At 41.0% G+C, this 15,003-nt stretch overlaps 1 protein-coding gene across 3 annotated transcripts in view; it reads right to left on the bottom strand.

Annotated features, from left to right (window-relative positions):
- Window positions 1-15,003, bottom strand: part of CDKAL1 (CDK5 regulatory subunit associated protein 1 like 1) — a 963,682-nt gene that overhangs the window by 938,532 nt on the left and 10,147 nt on the right. The window contains exons 2-3 of one of the 3 annotated variants that reach the window (XM_040432800.1): window positions 14,637-14,669; window positions 13,783-13,943 (exon numbers count right to left, since the gene is read on the bottom strand). In XM_040432800.1, coding sequence (XP_040288734.1) covers window positions 13,783-13,940 — 158 coding nt within the window. In that variant the 5' untranslated portion in view covers window positions 13,941-13,943; window positions 14,637-14,669. The remainder of the gene's footprint in view (window positions 1-13,782; window positions 13,944-14,636; window positions 14,670-15,003) is intronic. The other 2 variants (XM_040432801.1, XM_040432802.1) reach the window with 2 other exon arrangements.

Genomic DNA, 15,003 nt, shown 5'->3' with positions numbered 1-15,003 from the left:
ATGTCACATTTAAAAGACCCCCTGATGCACCCCTAGAGTAGAAACTCCCCCAAAAAAATTAAACCATTTTGGAAACTACGGGATAAGTTGGCAGTTTTGTTGGTACTATTTAAGGGGACATATGATTTTTAGTTTCTATATTACACTTTTTGTGAGGCAAGGTAACAAAATATAGCTGTTTTGGCAGAGTTTTTATTTTTTTTTTTTTTACAATGTTCATCTGACACGTTATATCAAGTAGGTATTTTTATAGAGCAGGTTGTTACGGATGCGACAATACCAAATATGACTACTTTTTTGTTTGCTTTAGTTTTATACAAAAGCATTTTTGAAAAAAAAAATTTTTTTAAATGTTTCCGTATTCTGAAAGCCATAGTTTTTTATTTTTTGGGCGACTGTCTTATGTAGGGGCTAATTTTTTTTCGGTATGAGATGACGGCTTGATTGGTACTATTTTAGGTTGCATAAGACTTTTTGATCGCTTAGTATTACACTTTTTGTGACGTAAGGTGACAAAAAATGGCTTTGACACACTTTTACGGTGTTCATCTGAGGGGTTAGGTCATGTGATATTTTTATACAGCAGGTTCTTACGGATGTGGCGATACCTAATAGGTTTACTTAAGTTTTACACTATTTTTAAAACAAAAAAATAAATAAAAATATGTTTCAGTGTCTCCATATTCTGAGAGCTATAGCTTTTTTATTTTTTGGGTGATTGTCTTAGGTAAGGTTTTATTTTTGCGGGATGGGATGACTGATTGGCACTATTTTGGGGTGCATATGACTTTATGATCGATTGCTATTACACTTTTTGTGATGCAAGCTGACAAAAAAAAGGCTTTTTTGACGGTTTTAATTTTACCTGAGGGGTTAGGTCATGTGGTATAATTATGCCATACTCTTAATTGAAATTCATTTAAAATGAATATATATTTTATGTTCCATCAATCGAAGGACCTTATTTCTTAAAAGCATTGGCAAGAAGGGTTTTCTAGTGGTGATCAGTTCTCACCTCCCCTGTATCTTATACTAGGTATCTTCATGCAACTCTAAGGCCCTTAGTTACAATGCCTGAAACTGTGCTGCAAGTTCCTCCTCTAAATGCTAGGAGGACATTCACCACAGAGCATGTAGGCAGTGTAACGGACCGTTTCAGCAGACAAGGGGTTAAAATCCGTTTAGGCGATGTGCCCCTTTCTGAGAGACAGGCACAGCTACTGCAGAACACCAACTCCCGAACTGGATACAAAGTAGCACTCCAAACTGGAACCTCACGAATAGCTGCTAGCAGACGAACAGGAAAAGCATACAATCCTGGCAATCGGTCTTCTAACAGCATACAGTGAATCCCCCCAATAACGAGACAAGGCTCCGTTTTGAGGGTCAAGCAGTGGTCTGACTGTACTTGAAGTACAGCCTCTTTTATTCACAAAAAACAAACATAGTACTGCCCACAGGGGTTTGAAATACAACCAATCAGTAATTAACAACACATACAATGTAACTACAGCAACCAATCGTTCACGCCCCCAGAGGACCAGAATGAAGACTGGGACATAGGACAACATATCCCCACAATGCATCATGGTTTCCTCCTCTCTGTCCAGACAACCTGAAGAGCAATCCAATTATCTCTGAGGACAAAGGGAGATCGCCAATACACATGTGAGGACAACAGAACAGACATCACCATTTTAAACACACAATGGGACAATAGAAACACACCCAGCATATTCCCTCCCCTTATCCTGAGAGGAGACTCAATTATACATACAGTTAAACATACTTTCTACCCAACTTTCATAACTCTAAAACCATACATCACATTCACATAAAAATTACATATTCACAATCAATCCATTCAGGGGAACAACATATTAAAAAATGGCATGAATCAGACCAGGGGTTCAAAAGTTAGTAAAATATCTTTTGGGCCCTGGCTGGCACATGGCTATCTGGCTCAAACCAGTTTTACAGAGCCCTCTTTCCTGGAGACAATGGGAAAATAATCAAATTATATCCAGGGATAGAGGCAGACTCCATTGAGCACATGGTTGCAAAAAGACATAAAATACAATAAAATACACAAGGTTACATTTACTACATAAAATAAAGACATGCAACATATCCCCAGATAGCTTAGGTCTGAGCGCATATTATTGAATGGCGCTCAGACCACACACATACAGTTCAATTGCCATGGAGCTTAAGTTTTGCATGGGCTGATGATAGGGCCCATAATCCTGGGGCAAGAGGCCAGCAGCCAGTCCTCTCCAAAGCCCAGTGGCAAGGTTGGTTTCGCCACAGGCAGTTCTCCGAACTGCTAGACAGAACAGGAAGATAGCATTAACCCCTTGTACCACGGGCCAGTTTTAATCTTCCTGACGAGGCAATTTTTTGCAAATCTGACATGTATAACTTTATACTGGAATGCTTTTATATTTCCAAACCATTCTGAGATTGTTTTCTTGCAACACAATGTCATGTCAGTGGTCAATTTGAGTCTATGTTTCAACTTTATATATAAAAAAAAAAAAAAAAAATCCAAAAATTCCCAAAGTTTTGTTTACGTTGGCATCATTTTTAAAATGTAATTATTTTTTTAGGATGTTAGCTTAGAATTTTTAAAGAAATTTTCCAAAAACAATTTTTAAAGGACCAGTTTAGTTATGAAGTCACTTTGTGGGGGCTTGCATTTTAGAAACTACACCCCTCACGCCATTCAAATCTGATTTTACAAACTGTTATCCCTTTAGGTCCTTCATAAAAAATTAAAAGAAAATGGGAGAAATTTAAAAAGTTCCCTTTTTTGCAGATTTTCCATTTTTAATAATTTTTTACTGTAACACAGGAAGGGTTAACAATCACATAAAACGCAATATTTATTAAAACAGATTTTGCAGTTTACAGAAACGCCCCATGTCATTGTAAACAGCTGCTGGGCACACGGCAGGGCTCAGAAGGAAAGGCGCACGCCATCTGGATTTTGGAGTGCAGATTTCTCTGGGACCTTCGCATTTTAAGACTGATGCAACCCTACAGTGGAAACACCCAAAAGCGACCCCATTTTGGTAAACTACACCCCCAAGAAATTTTCACTTTCAAGGGGTGTCCTGATGTCATGGCAAGGGGGGATAAGAGGAACACCAAGTAAACAAACAGGTAAACAGACTAGGCCCCAAAGCTAGGGAGGAGGTAATGGTAACCTAACAATCCCTGAGCCTCACCCTGACTGCTGACAGTATGAGCACGTCCTGATGGTGAACGAACTCATACGCTGGAACCTAAGCCCTGCTGACACTGTAGCAAACCCTAACATAGGGAGAGGGGAATGAGACAGCAGATACCGTCCACTGTGAAGGGACCAGCGTCAACCTGAGACCTAGCAGCAACACATGCACAAAAGGAGAAAACAGTAGGACTTAGCTTGAGACGAGTGGGAAGTAGAGGATCCACAAACAACCAGTATAGAACTCCAGAAGGAAAATATTAACCACAAAGTCAGCAGTAAGAGGCGGGATCCAACCCACAACAACAAACAGAAAGGAAACACAGAAAGACCTGTCAGATCCACGTGCTGCAAGTCTATCCGATCTTCTCAGATCTCTCACAGGGCAGGCAGTGACACCTGAGCACTTGGACGCTTTAGGCCCAAATTTTCCATTTTCATAAGGAGTAACAGGAGGAAATGCACCCCAATATTTGATACCCATTTCTTCTGAATACAGAAAAAGCTATGCGTGCTTGTACACTGCTGTATGGGCACACTGCAGGGCTCAGATGGGATAAAGTTCCATATGGAGTACAGATTTCACTAAATTCATTTTCAGGCATGTCACATTTGAAGTAACTCTGATGTACCCCCTGTAGTGGAAACTGCCAAAAAGTGACCCCATTTTGAAAATGTCTCCCCCTTAAGTAATTTTTAAAGGGTGTGTTGTGAACACTTTAACCCAAATGGTGTTTCATTGAATTTAGAAACCCTCAGCTGTGAAAATGTAAAATTACCAAGAAAATGTCGCTTTGGGCCCAAATGTTCCATTTACACAAGGGATAACTGCAGAAAATGGACCCCACATCACATTTATATTTTTACCCAATTTCTCCTAAATACAGAAACACTACATATGTGGTCCTAAACTGCTGTTTGGGCACACAGCAGGGTTCTGAAGAGAAAGAGCACAATGGTGCATTTAAGGTCTAGTATGGTGATTTAAACAGGACTGTCTTACAACTGCAGAGGCTCTTAAAAAAAAGAAAATCCCAGGAAGTGATCCCATCTAAGAAACCAGATCCCTCACAGAAATTACCAATGCAGTGGGCATTTTGACTCCACAGGTGTTTTGCAAAAAATCAATTCACAGTAGATGACAAAGTGAAAATTGGAATTTTTACTCAGATATGCCATTTCATTGCTCAATATGTTGTGCCCACAGTTTGCCAGTGTAAAAAGCCAGCCCTCTTATTATACTGTACCTCCTGGTTTTAGAAACCCCCTTAATGCGACCCTAATTTATACCCTGGACATACAACAGGGCTCAGAAGTGAAAGAGCACCATATACATTTGAGGCTCAATGTGGTGATTTACGCATCTTGTGCTGACAACTATAGAGGCTCTGGGGTAAAAAAGTAAATGGAACCCCTGAGTAGTTACCCTATATCTTAAACTACACCCCTCAATGTATTTATTAAGGTGTGGAGTAAGTATTTTGACCCAAAAGGTGTTCTGCAGAAATTAATGAGCAAAGGACTGTGTGAAATTAAAATTGTAAGTTTTTCACAGATATGGCATTTCAGTGGCCAGTATGTTGTGCCCAGCTCAGTTGTCATATGTGCACTATATCTGACCAGTATATGTATCTGAGATAGGGCTAGTTTAGTGCTCTCATTAAGAGTATTGCAGGTTTGATACCTTTTAATGGTATCAAAAATAACAAAAATAGAAATATGATGTTACATAGCGAGCTTCATCAGGTACAAATATACACTGCTCAAAAAAATAAAGGGAACACAAAAATAACACATCCTAGATCTGAGTCAATTAAATATTCTTCTAAAATACTTTGTTCTTTACATAGTTGAATGTGCTGACAACAAAATCACACAAAAATAAAAAAAAATGGAAATCAAATTTTTCAACACATGGAGGTCTGGATTTGGAGTCACTCAAAATTAAAGTGGAAAAACACTACAGGCTGATCCAACTTTGATGTAATGTCCTTAAAACAAGTCAAAATGAGGCTCAGTAGTGTGTGTGGCCTCCACGTGCCTGTATGACCTCCCTACAACGCCTGTGCATGCTCCTGATGAGGTTGCGGACGGTCTCCTGAGAGATCTCCTCCCAGACCTGGAGTAAAGCATCTGCCAACTCCTGGACAGTCTGTGGTGCAACGTGACGTTGGTGGATAGAGCGAGACATGATGTCCCAGATGTGCTCAATTGGATTCAGGTCTGGGGAACGGGCGGGCCAGTCCATAGCATCAATGCCTTCATCTTGCAGGAACTGCTGACACTCCAGCCACATGAGGTCTAGCATTGTCTTGCATTAGGAGGAACCCAGGGCCAACCGCACCAGCATATGGTCTCACAAGGGGTCTGAGGATCTCATCTCGGTACCTAATGGCAGTCAGGCTACCTCTGGCGAGCACATGGAGGGCTGTGCGGCCCTCCAAAGAAATGCCACCCCACACCATTACTGACCCAATGCCAAACCGGTCATGCTGGAGGATGTTGCAGGCAGCAGAACGTTCTCCACGGCGTCTCCAGACTGTCACATGTGCTTAGTGTGAACCTGCTTTCATCTGTGAAGAGCACAGGGCGCCAGTGGCGAATTTGCCAATCTTGGTGTTCTCTGGCAAATGCCAAACGTCCTGCACGGTGTTGGGCTGTAAGCACAACCCCCACCTGTGGACGTCGGGCCCTCATATCACCCTCATGGAGTCTGTTTGACCGTTTGAGCAGACACATGCACATTTGTGGCCTGCTGGAGGTCATTTTGCAGGGCTCTGGCAGTGCTCCTCCTGTTCCTCCTTGCACAAAGGCGGAGGTAGCTGTCCTGCTGCTGGGTTGTTGCCCTCCTACGGCCTCCTCCACGTCTCCTGATGTACTGGCCTGTCTCCTGGTAGCGCCTCCATGCTCTGGACACTACGCTGACAGACACAGCAAACCTTCTTGCCACAGCTCGCATTGATGTGCCATCCTGGATAAGCTGCACTACCTGAGCCACTTGTGTGGGTTGTAGACTCCGTCTCATGCTACCACTAGAGTGAAAGCACCGGCAGCATTCAAAAGTGACCAAAACATCAGCCAGGAAGAATAGGAACTGAGAAGTGGTCAGGTCACCACCTGCAGAACCACTCCTTTATTGGGGGGGTGTCTTGCTAATTGCCTATAATTTCCACCTGTTGTCTATCCCATTTGCACAACAGCATGTGAAATTGATTGTCACTCAGTGTTGCTAAGTGGACAGTTTGATTTCACAGAAGTGTGATTGACTTGGAGTTACATTGTGTTGTTTAAGTGTTCTTTATTTTTTTTGAGCAGTGTATATTGTGCAATTTAAGATTAGTATCAAATAATTTGAATCATATTCGTACAGTTTAATATTTTACACACAGTGTATATCACACCGATATGGCTTAATAAATGTGGTTTACGACTGACAATTGTCCACGGTGCGATTCAGATGACGGATTTTTTGCACATGTTTTGGTTGTGTCTAGACTTAAGTCTATTTGGGTATAATTCATAAGTTTATTACTCAAAAACTGAGGATAGCACTTCCATTTACAGTTGAGTGCTGGACACTGGGTGATCTATCCAAGGTAAACTGTCATAAGTATAAAAAAAGATCCTTTTGATTAGAATTATGTTTTTAGCTAGACTTCTGATCACTCGAGTCTGGATGTCACACAATACCCCAAAATTCAAGGAGTGGTTATATCTCATGAATAAGGTTAAGAGATATGAGAGGGTCTTATATAACCAGAGAGATTCTGAGGAAAAATGGTCTAGGGTATGGGGATTGTCGAAGTGGTAGCCATCATTTTATTCCTCCTCCCCCCCCCCCCCCCTCCCAATTGTCAATTTTTTATTACTATTATAGAGATGCATCACTAGGGAGGGAGGGATAAAAAAAAAAAAAAAATGATAATTGAGTATTTCATTGTTTAATTATGTAATTGTTAGAATTTTGTTGTTTCTTAAATAAAAATTATAAAAAAACAAAAAAACATCCCTGTATCGAAAACCTATTGATCAGCCTACATACCTCAAATTGGACAGCTTCCATCCCAAACATAAACGGTCCATCATCTATAGTCAAGCCATCAGATATAACCGAATATGTTCCAGCCCATCAGACAGGGTTCAGCATTCACAACATCTGAAAAGGATATTTTTACACCAGGGCTATCATCCTGCTTCAATTGAAGAGCAGATCACAAGAGCCACCAAGATCCCCAGAAGTCAACTTCTTCAATACAATGAAACGAAACAGAACCAGCACGTACCTCTGGATGTGACCTACAACCCACAACTGAAGAAGACTGAGGAAGACTGCCAAAAAAATGACATGTCCTATGTAAGGATGATCGACTAAAAACAATCTTTCCAGATCCCCCCTTACTAGCTTATCGACAACCTCCAAATCTAAGGAATATTCTGATCAGATCAAGTTCCCCCCCCCCCCCTACCCCTCCTTTCCCTTCACTATTTTATAAATCAGCTTTGAAATGATTTATATTGATATTTTTTCAAATAGTTACTTTGTTTAATATGCTTTTTCAAAATTAGGAAATGTTATTCCTGTGATGACTCAACAGGTTATAATGTATACAAACTTCCATGTATAATGGTGATGTTATCTCACTTTATATTTTGTTCAACTTGTATTAATTTGCTATTATATTTGTTAATAAAACAAAAATTTACAAGAATTTGTTAAATTAAAAAAAAAGTTCCAAAAACAGCTTTTCAATGGAAAAAAAATGCAAAAATCAAAATCTCCTCCACATATCTGGTATCGCCACGTCTCCCCATGTTCTCATGCCTTTGCACTGGCATTTCTCTATTTGTGATGGCAGAGAAGGAGCCAGCCAGGTGGGTGAAGGCATCAACAAGTACTGAGCAGCATACAGAAACTTTAAAAGGGCATTTGTCATCAAATTTCCACCTATGAAATTGGTTGACCTGTCACGTGTGCACTTAACAGTGGAAGGCATCTGTGTTGGTCCCATGTTCATATGTGCCCACATTGCTGAGAATAATGGAGTTTTAATACATGCAAATGAGCCTCTAGGAGCAACAGGGGCATTGCTGTTACACCTAGAGGCTCAGCTCTCTCTGCAACTGCTGTAACTTCTGTACTTTGATAGGGCCAGTGGCGTTTACATTTTCACTGCTTGACCCTGCCAAAGTCCAGAGGACACATCAGTTGGAGAGAGCAGAGCCTCTATGTGTAATGAAAACGCCCCCATTGCTCCTAGAGGCTCATCTGCATACATGAAATCATTATTTTTCCCAGCAATGTGGGAACATATTAACATGGGACCAACACAGATGTCTTCTGCTGGCAAGTGCACATTCAACAGGCCAGCCAGTTTCATAGGTACAAATCTACTGACAGATGCCCGTTAACCTACCAACAAAGCAAGTACTATTCCAAAAACATATGCCGTTTCCTCAGTATGCATAAATGTCAATTAAATTACTGGAAAAATATAGATTGGAATACCCAGAAGTTCAAGGGAGGGATAGTTGCTTACCCACAATTTGACCTAAGCTACACCCCTAGAATAGCATAGTAATCAACCCAAAAAAGGCAGCCCTGAACAACTAATATCTACAACACCCTATCACACCTTCCCACACCAAACAAAGCAAAACCTGTACATGAGCGAGGACGATGACCATAGAAACCCATGCTGATCCCATCCCCTTGTAGGTCAGTGTATTTTATGGCTACAAGAATCAGTATTGGTTCTGTTTCCGATTACATTATCATACATCCAGAATGGGAAGCTAAGTACAGGTGCATTTCAATAAATTGGAATATCAATGAAAAGTTAATTTCAGTAATTAAATTCAAAAAGTAAAATTCATTACAGAGTGATCTATTTCATGCCTTTCTTTTAATGTTGATTATGGCTTAAAGCTAATGAAAACCCAAAAGTCAGGATTAGGGATGAGCGAATCTACTTCGGATGAAACAACCAAAGTCGATTCGTTAAAATACTGTACGGAGTGAGCGCTCCACACAGTATTAGAAATTATTGGCTCCGATGAGCCAAAGTTTAGTAAAAGTTTTTTTACAGTGGAAATTTATTTTTGAAGTTATTACCCGAAGTCTCGCGAGACTTTGAAGTAATAACTTCGGCTCATCGGAGCAAACACATTCTAATACTGTACAGAGCTCCCGCTCCGTACTGTATTCTAATGAAGTGTTATGCGAATCAACTTCAAATGTTTCATCCAAAGTCGATTCGCTCATGCCTAGTCAGGATCTCAGAGAATTTGTATATTGTGAAAAAGTTCAATATAGTAGTCTGATGGTGTCACACTCTAATCAGCTAATCAACACAACACTCCTGCAAAGGTTTTCTAAGCCTTTAAATGGTCCCTCAGTGTTTCAGTAGGCTACACAATCATGGAGAAGATTGCTGACTTAACAGTTGTCCAGAAGACAGTCTGACACCCGCCACAAGGAAGGAAAGCCAAAAAAGGCCATTGCTAAAGAAGCTAGCTGTTCACGGAGTGCTGTATCCAAGCATATTAATAAAAAGTTGAGTTGAAGGAAAAGGTGCAAAGCAACAGGGATAACAGTGGCCTTGAAACGATTGTCAAGAAAAGGCCAATAAAGAATTTGGGGAATAATCACAAGAAGTGGACTGCAGCTGGAGTCAATACTTCAGGAGCCACTACATAGACTTATCCAGGACATAGGCTACAAGTATCGCATTCCTTGTGTCAAGTCACTCATGACCCAGAGACAACGTCAGAAGCGTCATACATGGTCCAAGGAGAAAAAGGACTAGACTGTTGCTTAGTGGTCCAAAGTCATGTTTTCCAATAAAAGTAAATGTTGCATTTCAATTGGAAATTAAGGTCCCAGAGTCCAGAGAAAGTGGAGAAGGACACAATCTAAGTTGCTTGAGGTCCAGAGCGAAGTTTCCAGTCAGTGATGGAGTTGGTCCACTGTTATATCTGGTCGAAAGTCATAACAGCCATCTACCAGAAAATTTTTGAGCACTCAATGCTTCCCTCTGCTCACAAGATTTATGGAGATGCTGATTTTTTTTTCCAACAGGACTTGGCACCTGCCCATACTGCAAAAAGTACCAATACCTAGACTTAACCACGGTATCACAGTTCTTACTTGGCCAGCAAACCCGCTGATCTAAACCTCAGAATCTATGGGGTACTGTCAAGAGGAAGATGAGACACTAGATCCAACAATGCAGACGAGCTGATGGATGCCATCAAAGCAACCTGGGCTCCCATAACACCTCAGCAGTGCCACGGGCTGATACTACATCAATGCTGCGTGGCATGGAGGTTAATTCATGCCCCGACCAAGTACTGGGTGCATATACTGTACATACTTCAGTAAACCAACATTTCTGTACTAAAGATTTTTTTATTTTTTTTATTGCTCCAATAGAATATTCTTCTTTTCAGACTTTTGGGTTTTCATTAGCTGCAAGTCATAATTATCAAAATTAAAAAATAAACTCTTGACATTGATCACTCTGTGTGCAATTAATCTATATAGTTTCACTTTCTGAATTGAATTAGTGAAATAACTGAACTTTAATGATATTCTAATTTATAAAATGCACCTGTATATGAATAATAGATAAGCTACATAACAGGGGACCCAGCTCTGAACCTTGTAACCATAACCTATAACTGTGATATTCAAGGATATTCTAATTTATCGAGATGCACTTGTATGTGTTCTCTATGTAAGACAGGAATCCCACTTTCTTCAAGTGTAAAGCAGTAGGTGCTGGGTGCAGAGTGTCGGTTCTGGACCTTGGTTCTAGAGGAACAATCCCATGCAACAGAGAAATACAAAACTGCAATCCAAACTTTAGACTTTCGCACCAAATACTGCACATTTTTCACGTCCCGGATGACATTCCGCGGTGCTGCTAGAGATGCCGCAACCGTGTGGACAGAGTTGCTCATACTCTCACTTATCCAAGCCTGAAGGACAATTAGATCCAAATGGTTGCTACTGGCCAACTTTTACAGTCATCATAAAAACTCTGATGGACTAAATTAATTATGTATTTGCAGCAAATTGTCTGGAGTGCTACTTTGTATTTTCCTCTGTTCAAGTATGTGTTGTCTTTACTCCGACGTCTTACAGTCCCCGGACGAACTTCAAGCTGGTTACATCAAATACAGCAACACAGGTAAAAAGTTGCTCTGTTTTAACAATCTATTCATTATGTATCTGTTCTACTCTTATTTATCAAGAAGTTACCATCGCAAGATGTTGGCTAGGAGTTTGAAGGGGGCAGCAGTCAAGCATGCAACCCGGTACTCCATTTAAGTGTGCCAGGCCGAGTCTGTGCTGTGGACCGCAAATTGCAGTCCTCAATGCACGGGCACCAACCGTGGGGCCACTGCATGCGGATCGCAGACCCATTCACTTGAATTCCATGGTGCGGAGGCACGGACAGAAAACCCACAGAAGCACCAGGTAGTGCTTCCATGGGCTTCTGATCTATGCCTCCGTTCCGCACCGAACCTCCCAGATTGCGGACCAATTCAAGTGCCCATGTATTGCAACGGCCGTGTGCATGAGCCCCAAAGCTGAAAGGCACTGATTAACACAGTTGAGATACAGGCTGAAATACCCCTTGAGGTTAAAGTTTACCTCTAAGTAGATTGTGAGCAACATATCTCACCATAAGTTTTACGGTTCTAGTGAAGATACAAACTGAAGAGCAAGTTTGGCTTGAACAACCACACAATTCTTCTCCTGCAAAGTGTCTTTTAGACATGGGATTTGCTATTACTATACTAAAGTAATAGAATCAAATAAAACTATACATATTTAGTATCCAGGGGTTCTCCAGAATTAGAAAAACATGGCTGCTTTCTGCAAAAACCACCACCACCCTTGTTCACAGGTCCCCCAACACCTCCACTACAAAGTAACTAAAAGGGCTCATGCACACGGCCGCGCCGTGTTTTGCGTTCCAGAAAACACGGGTGCCGCCCATAACAGAAATGCCCATTTTTTGTGGCCCCAGGGAACAGAGCAACAGATGTGTACAGCACACGGAGTGCTGTCCACAACTTTTGCAGTCCCAAAAAATGTGGCTCGGATGCAGACCCAAACCATGTTCGCGTGCATGAGACCTTAGACCAGTGATGGAAAAAAAACTGCAACCCAAAACCAACTTATTTATCGCAAAGTGACAACACCTAACCTGAATACCAATATAGTATATCTTCCATATACTTTATCATTTAGCTATAATAGCCTGCCTATATTCAGTGCACTGCCTGTGCCGTTTATAGTGCACCCTGCACTGATGAATGGCAGGAAAAGTCTAAGGCATATTGGTACACCATAGACTTTTTCCAGGCTGCGAGTGCCCACAGAGAGGGCTCTGAGTGCCGCTTCTGGCACCCGTGTCATAGGTTTGCTAGCACTGCCTTATGCCGAGATCACATTTCAGTTATTTGGTCAGTTAGGCAGGGTTCATACGGGCGTCGCGGGTGAAGTGCGGGAAAAGATGTGGGTGGGTTGCGGGAAAATGCGCAATTTTCCCTGCGAATGCAAAGTGTTTTAATGAGTTTTGCACGCGCGTGAGAAAAATCGGCATGTTTGGTACCCAGACCCGAACTTCTTCACAGAAGTTCGGGTTAGGTGTAGTGTAGATTTTATTATTTTCCCTTATAACATGGTTATAAGGGAAAATAATAGCATTCTTAATACAGAATGCTAAGTAAAATGTCCATTGAGGGGTTAAAAATAAACAAATTTAACTCACCCCATCCACTTGGTCGCGTAGCGGATCATGTGACGGACCAGGTGATTAGCGCAGTGATGTCACCACAGGTCCTTTTCTTCCTGGGCATCAAAGAAGAAGACAGAAGAGAAGCTGGGCTGCGCGAACAAGTGGATGAGGCGAGTAAAATTATTTTTTTTTTTAAAGGGATTCTGTCACCTTGATTTTAGTGACAGAGCTTTTAACATCACATCAATGCGTTCACCTCACGCATTGCACCCGCGCAGAAATCTCGTCCGTGTGAAAGAGGCCTTATTTACATCAGTTTTTGTGAGCCCAAACCAGGTGCAGGTCAGAAGCCCAGAACAGGAGGGAATCTTTCCATTATACTTTTTTCTGCAGAGGCTTCACTGCTGGTTTTGGCTCACAGTAACTGATAGAAATAACTGAAGTTTGAACTCAGCCTTAACTATTAACTTATTTGCGTTGTATGACTGTCCTAAAGGCAGAAAAATTCAGATTTTTGAAAACTGACAATTTTCCCAAAAACATTTTTTCAGAAAGAGAAAAAAAAAAAAAAACACACTAAACATATCAACTTCAATTTAACACTGATATGAAGTACGAAAAATAAAAATCTCAGAATCACTTGGATAAGTAAAAGCATTCCAAAGTTGTTACCACATAAAGTGACGAATGTGGCGTTTGAAAAACAGGGCTGTCCGAAAGGGCACAACTCGCTGTCGCGGGACGTGGTTAAAGAGATTACTCATGTGTCAGATTTAATTTCACACAAAATAAACAAACCTGTCACTTGGCGGCTCTTCCAGGACTTGGTCCTTATTTCGTTTCCGTACCCTGGGAACAACGTTTTGTCTTGCCGACTGACGATCATGGGGTTTTGGATCGGATACCGAGATGATGTCTTCAATGTCGTCCACTAGTGATTCACAAGAAGCAGGCATTGTCTGAAAAAACACCAGCAACCAAAAATCACCAGGGTATAATAACTGACTAAATTTGCCACAGAAAAAACTATTTCCCCTTGTGTTCCCCATAAAAAAATATATGTATTGTCCTGGAACCAACTCTTAAGTGACAAAATGTTGGCTTATGTTGTATATCAGATGCCTACAGAGCCCATTAAAGGGGCTGTCCAGTGTAATTAAAAAACAAATAGGTGATAGGACAGTGTTCAAAAATCACAAAAAGTCACCTTTCAAAGCGCCCTCTGTTCCAGTGTGAGAAGCTCCTGCTGGACCAGTTGCGATTGCGGACCTGTTTTTTCCACAAGAACACTGCAGCCAATCACATGAAGTTCATGAACACGTGATCACTGAGGCCAATGATTGGCTGCAGTAGTCTCAAGGCCAAGAATAGACTCCCATTACTTTGAACCTGTTTTTTGTTTTTCATTTTTTGTTTTCTTATCACTAGCAGTGATGAGCCATTCTTGCACAAGTAACTGCTGAGGCCATTTATTGGCTGCAGCAGTCTTTTGACTTAGAACAGGTTCCGGTCACTTTCGTTAAGGTGATGCTTGACCAAAGGGCTTATTAAAAGCGGAGTGTTTTTTGTTTTTTTTTTGTTTTTTTAACAGTCCTGCGGGGCACAAGATATAGATATGACAACCCCTTTAACATAAGAACATTAACACTTACCTCAAGTTATGTAACCTTGATACAGGGTCTAATCTGGGAAGAGTAAAAAATTTAAATTAACAACCAAATAATATCAGTATTATAATATAAGAAAAATACAGACCGACGTGAAAATTACAACATTTTTTGCAGAAACAAAAATAGATGTCATGTCCTATGTGCAGGCTGAAATTTTGGTGCACGGCAACCAATAGTTAGTGTAAAGTTGGACAATAGTGTCTATCCCTGGACCACATTTATCACCTAGCCTGAGCCATTGTAATACTTTTAGTGTATCTTTATACTGCCTCAAAGTTTTACACCGTTTACAGTTTAAACAGGATTAGTAAATCTGCCTCACTGTCTTCACAGCAATTTTGACTGCAGC

This window comes from Bufo bufo, chromosome 5 (assembly GCF_905171765.1).
Source record: "Bufo bufo chromosome 5, aBufBuf1.1, whole genome shotgun sequence".
Lineage (NCBI taxonomy): Eukaryota > Metazoa > Chordata > Amphibia > Anura > Bufonidae > Bufo > Bufo bufo.
The sequence above is the reverse complement of the archived record's forward strand: the minus strand, read 5'-3'. Positions and strand labels throughout refer to the sequence as shown.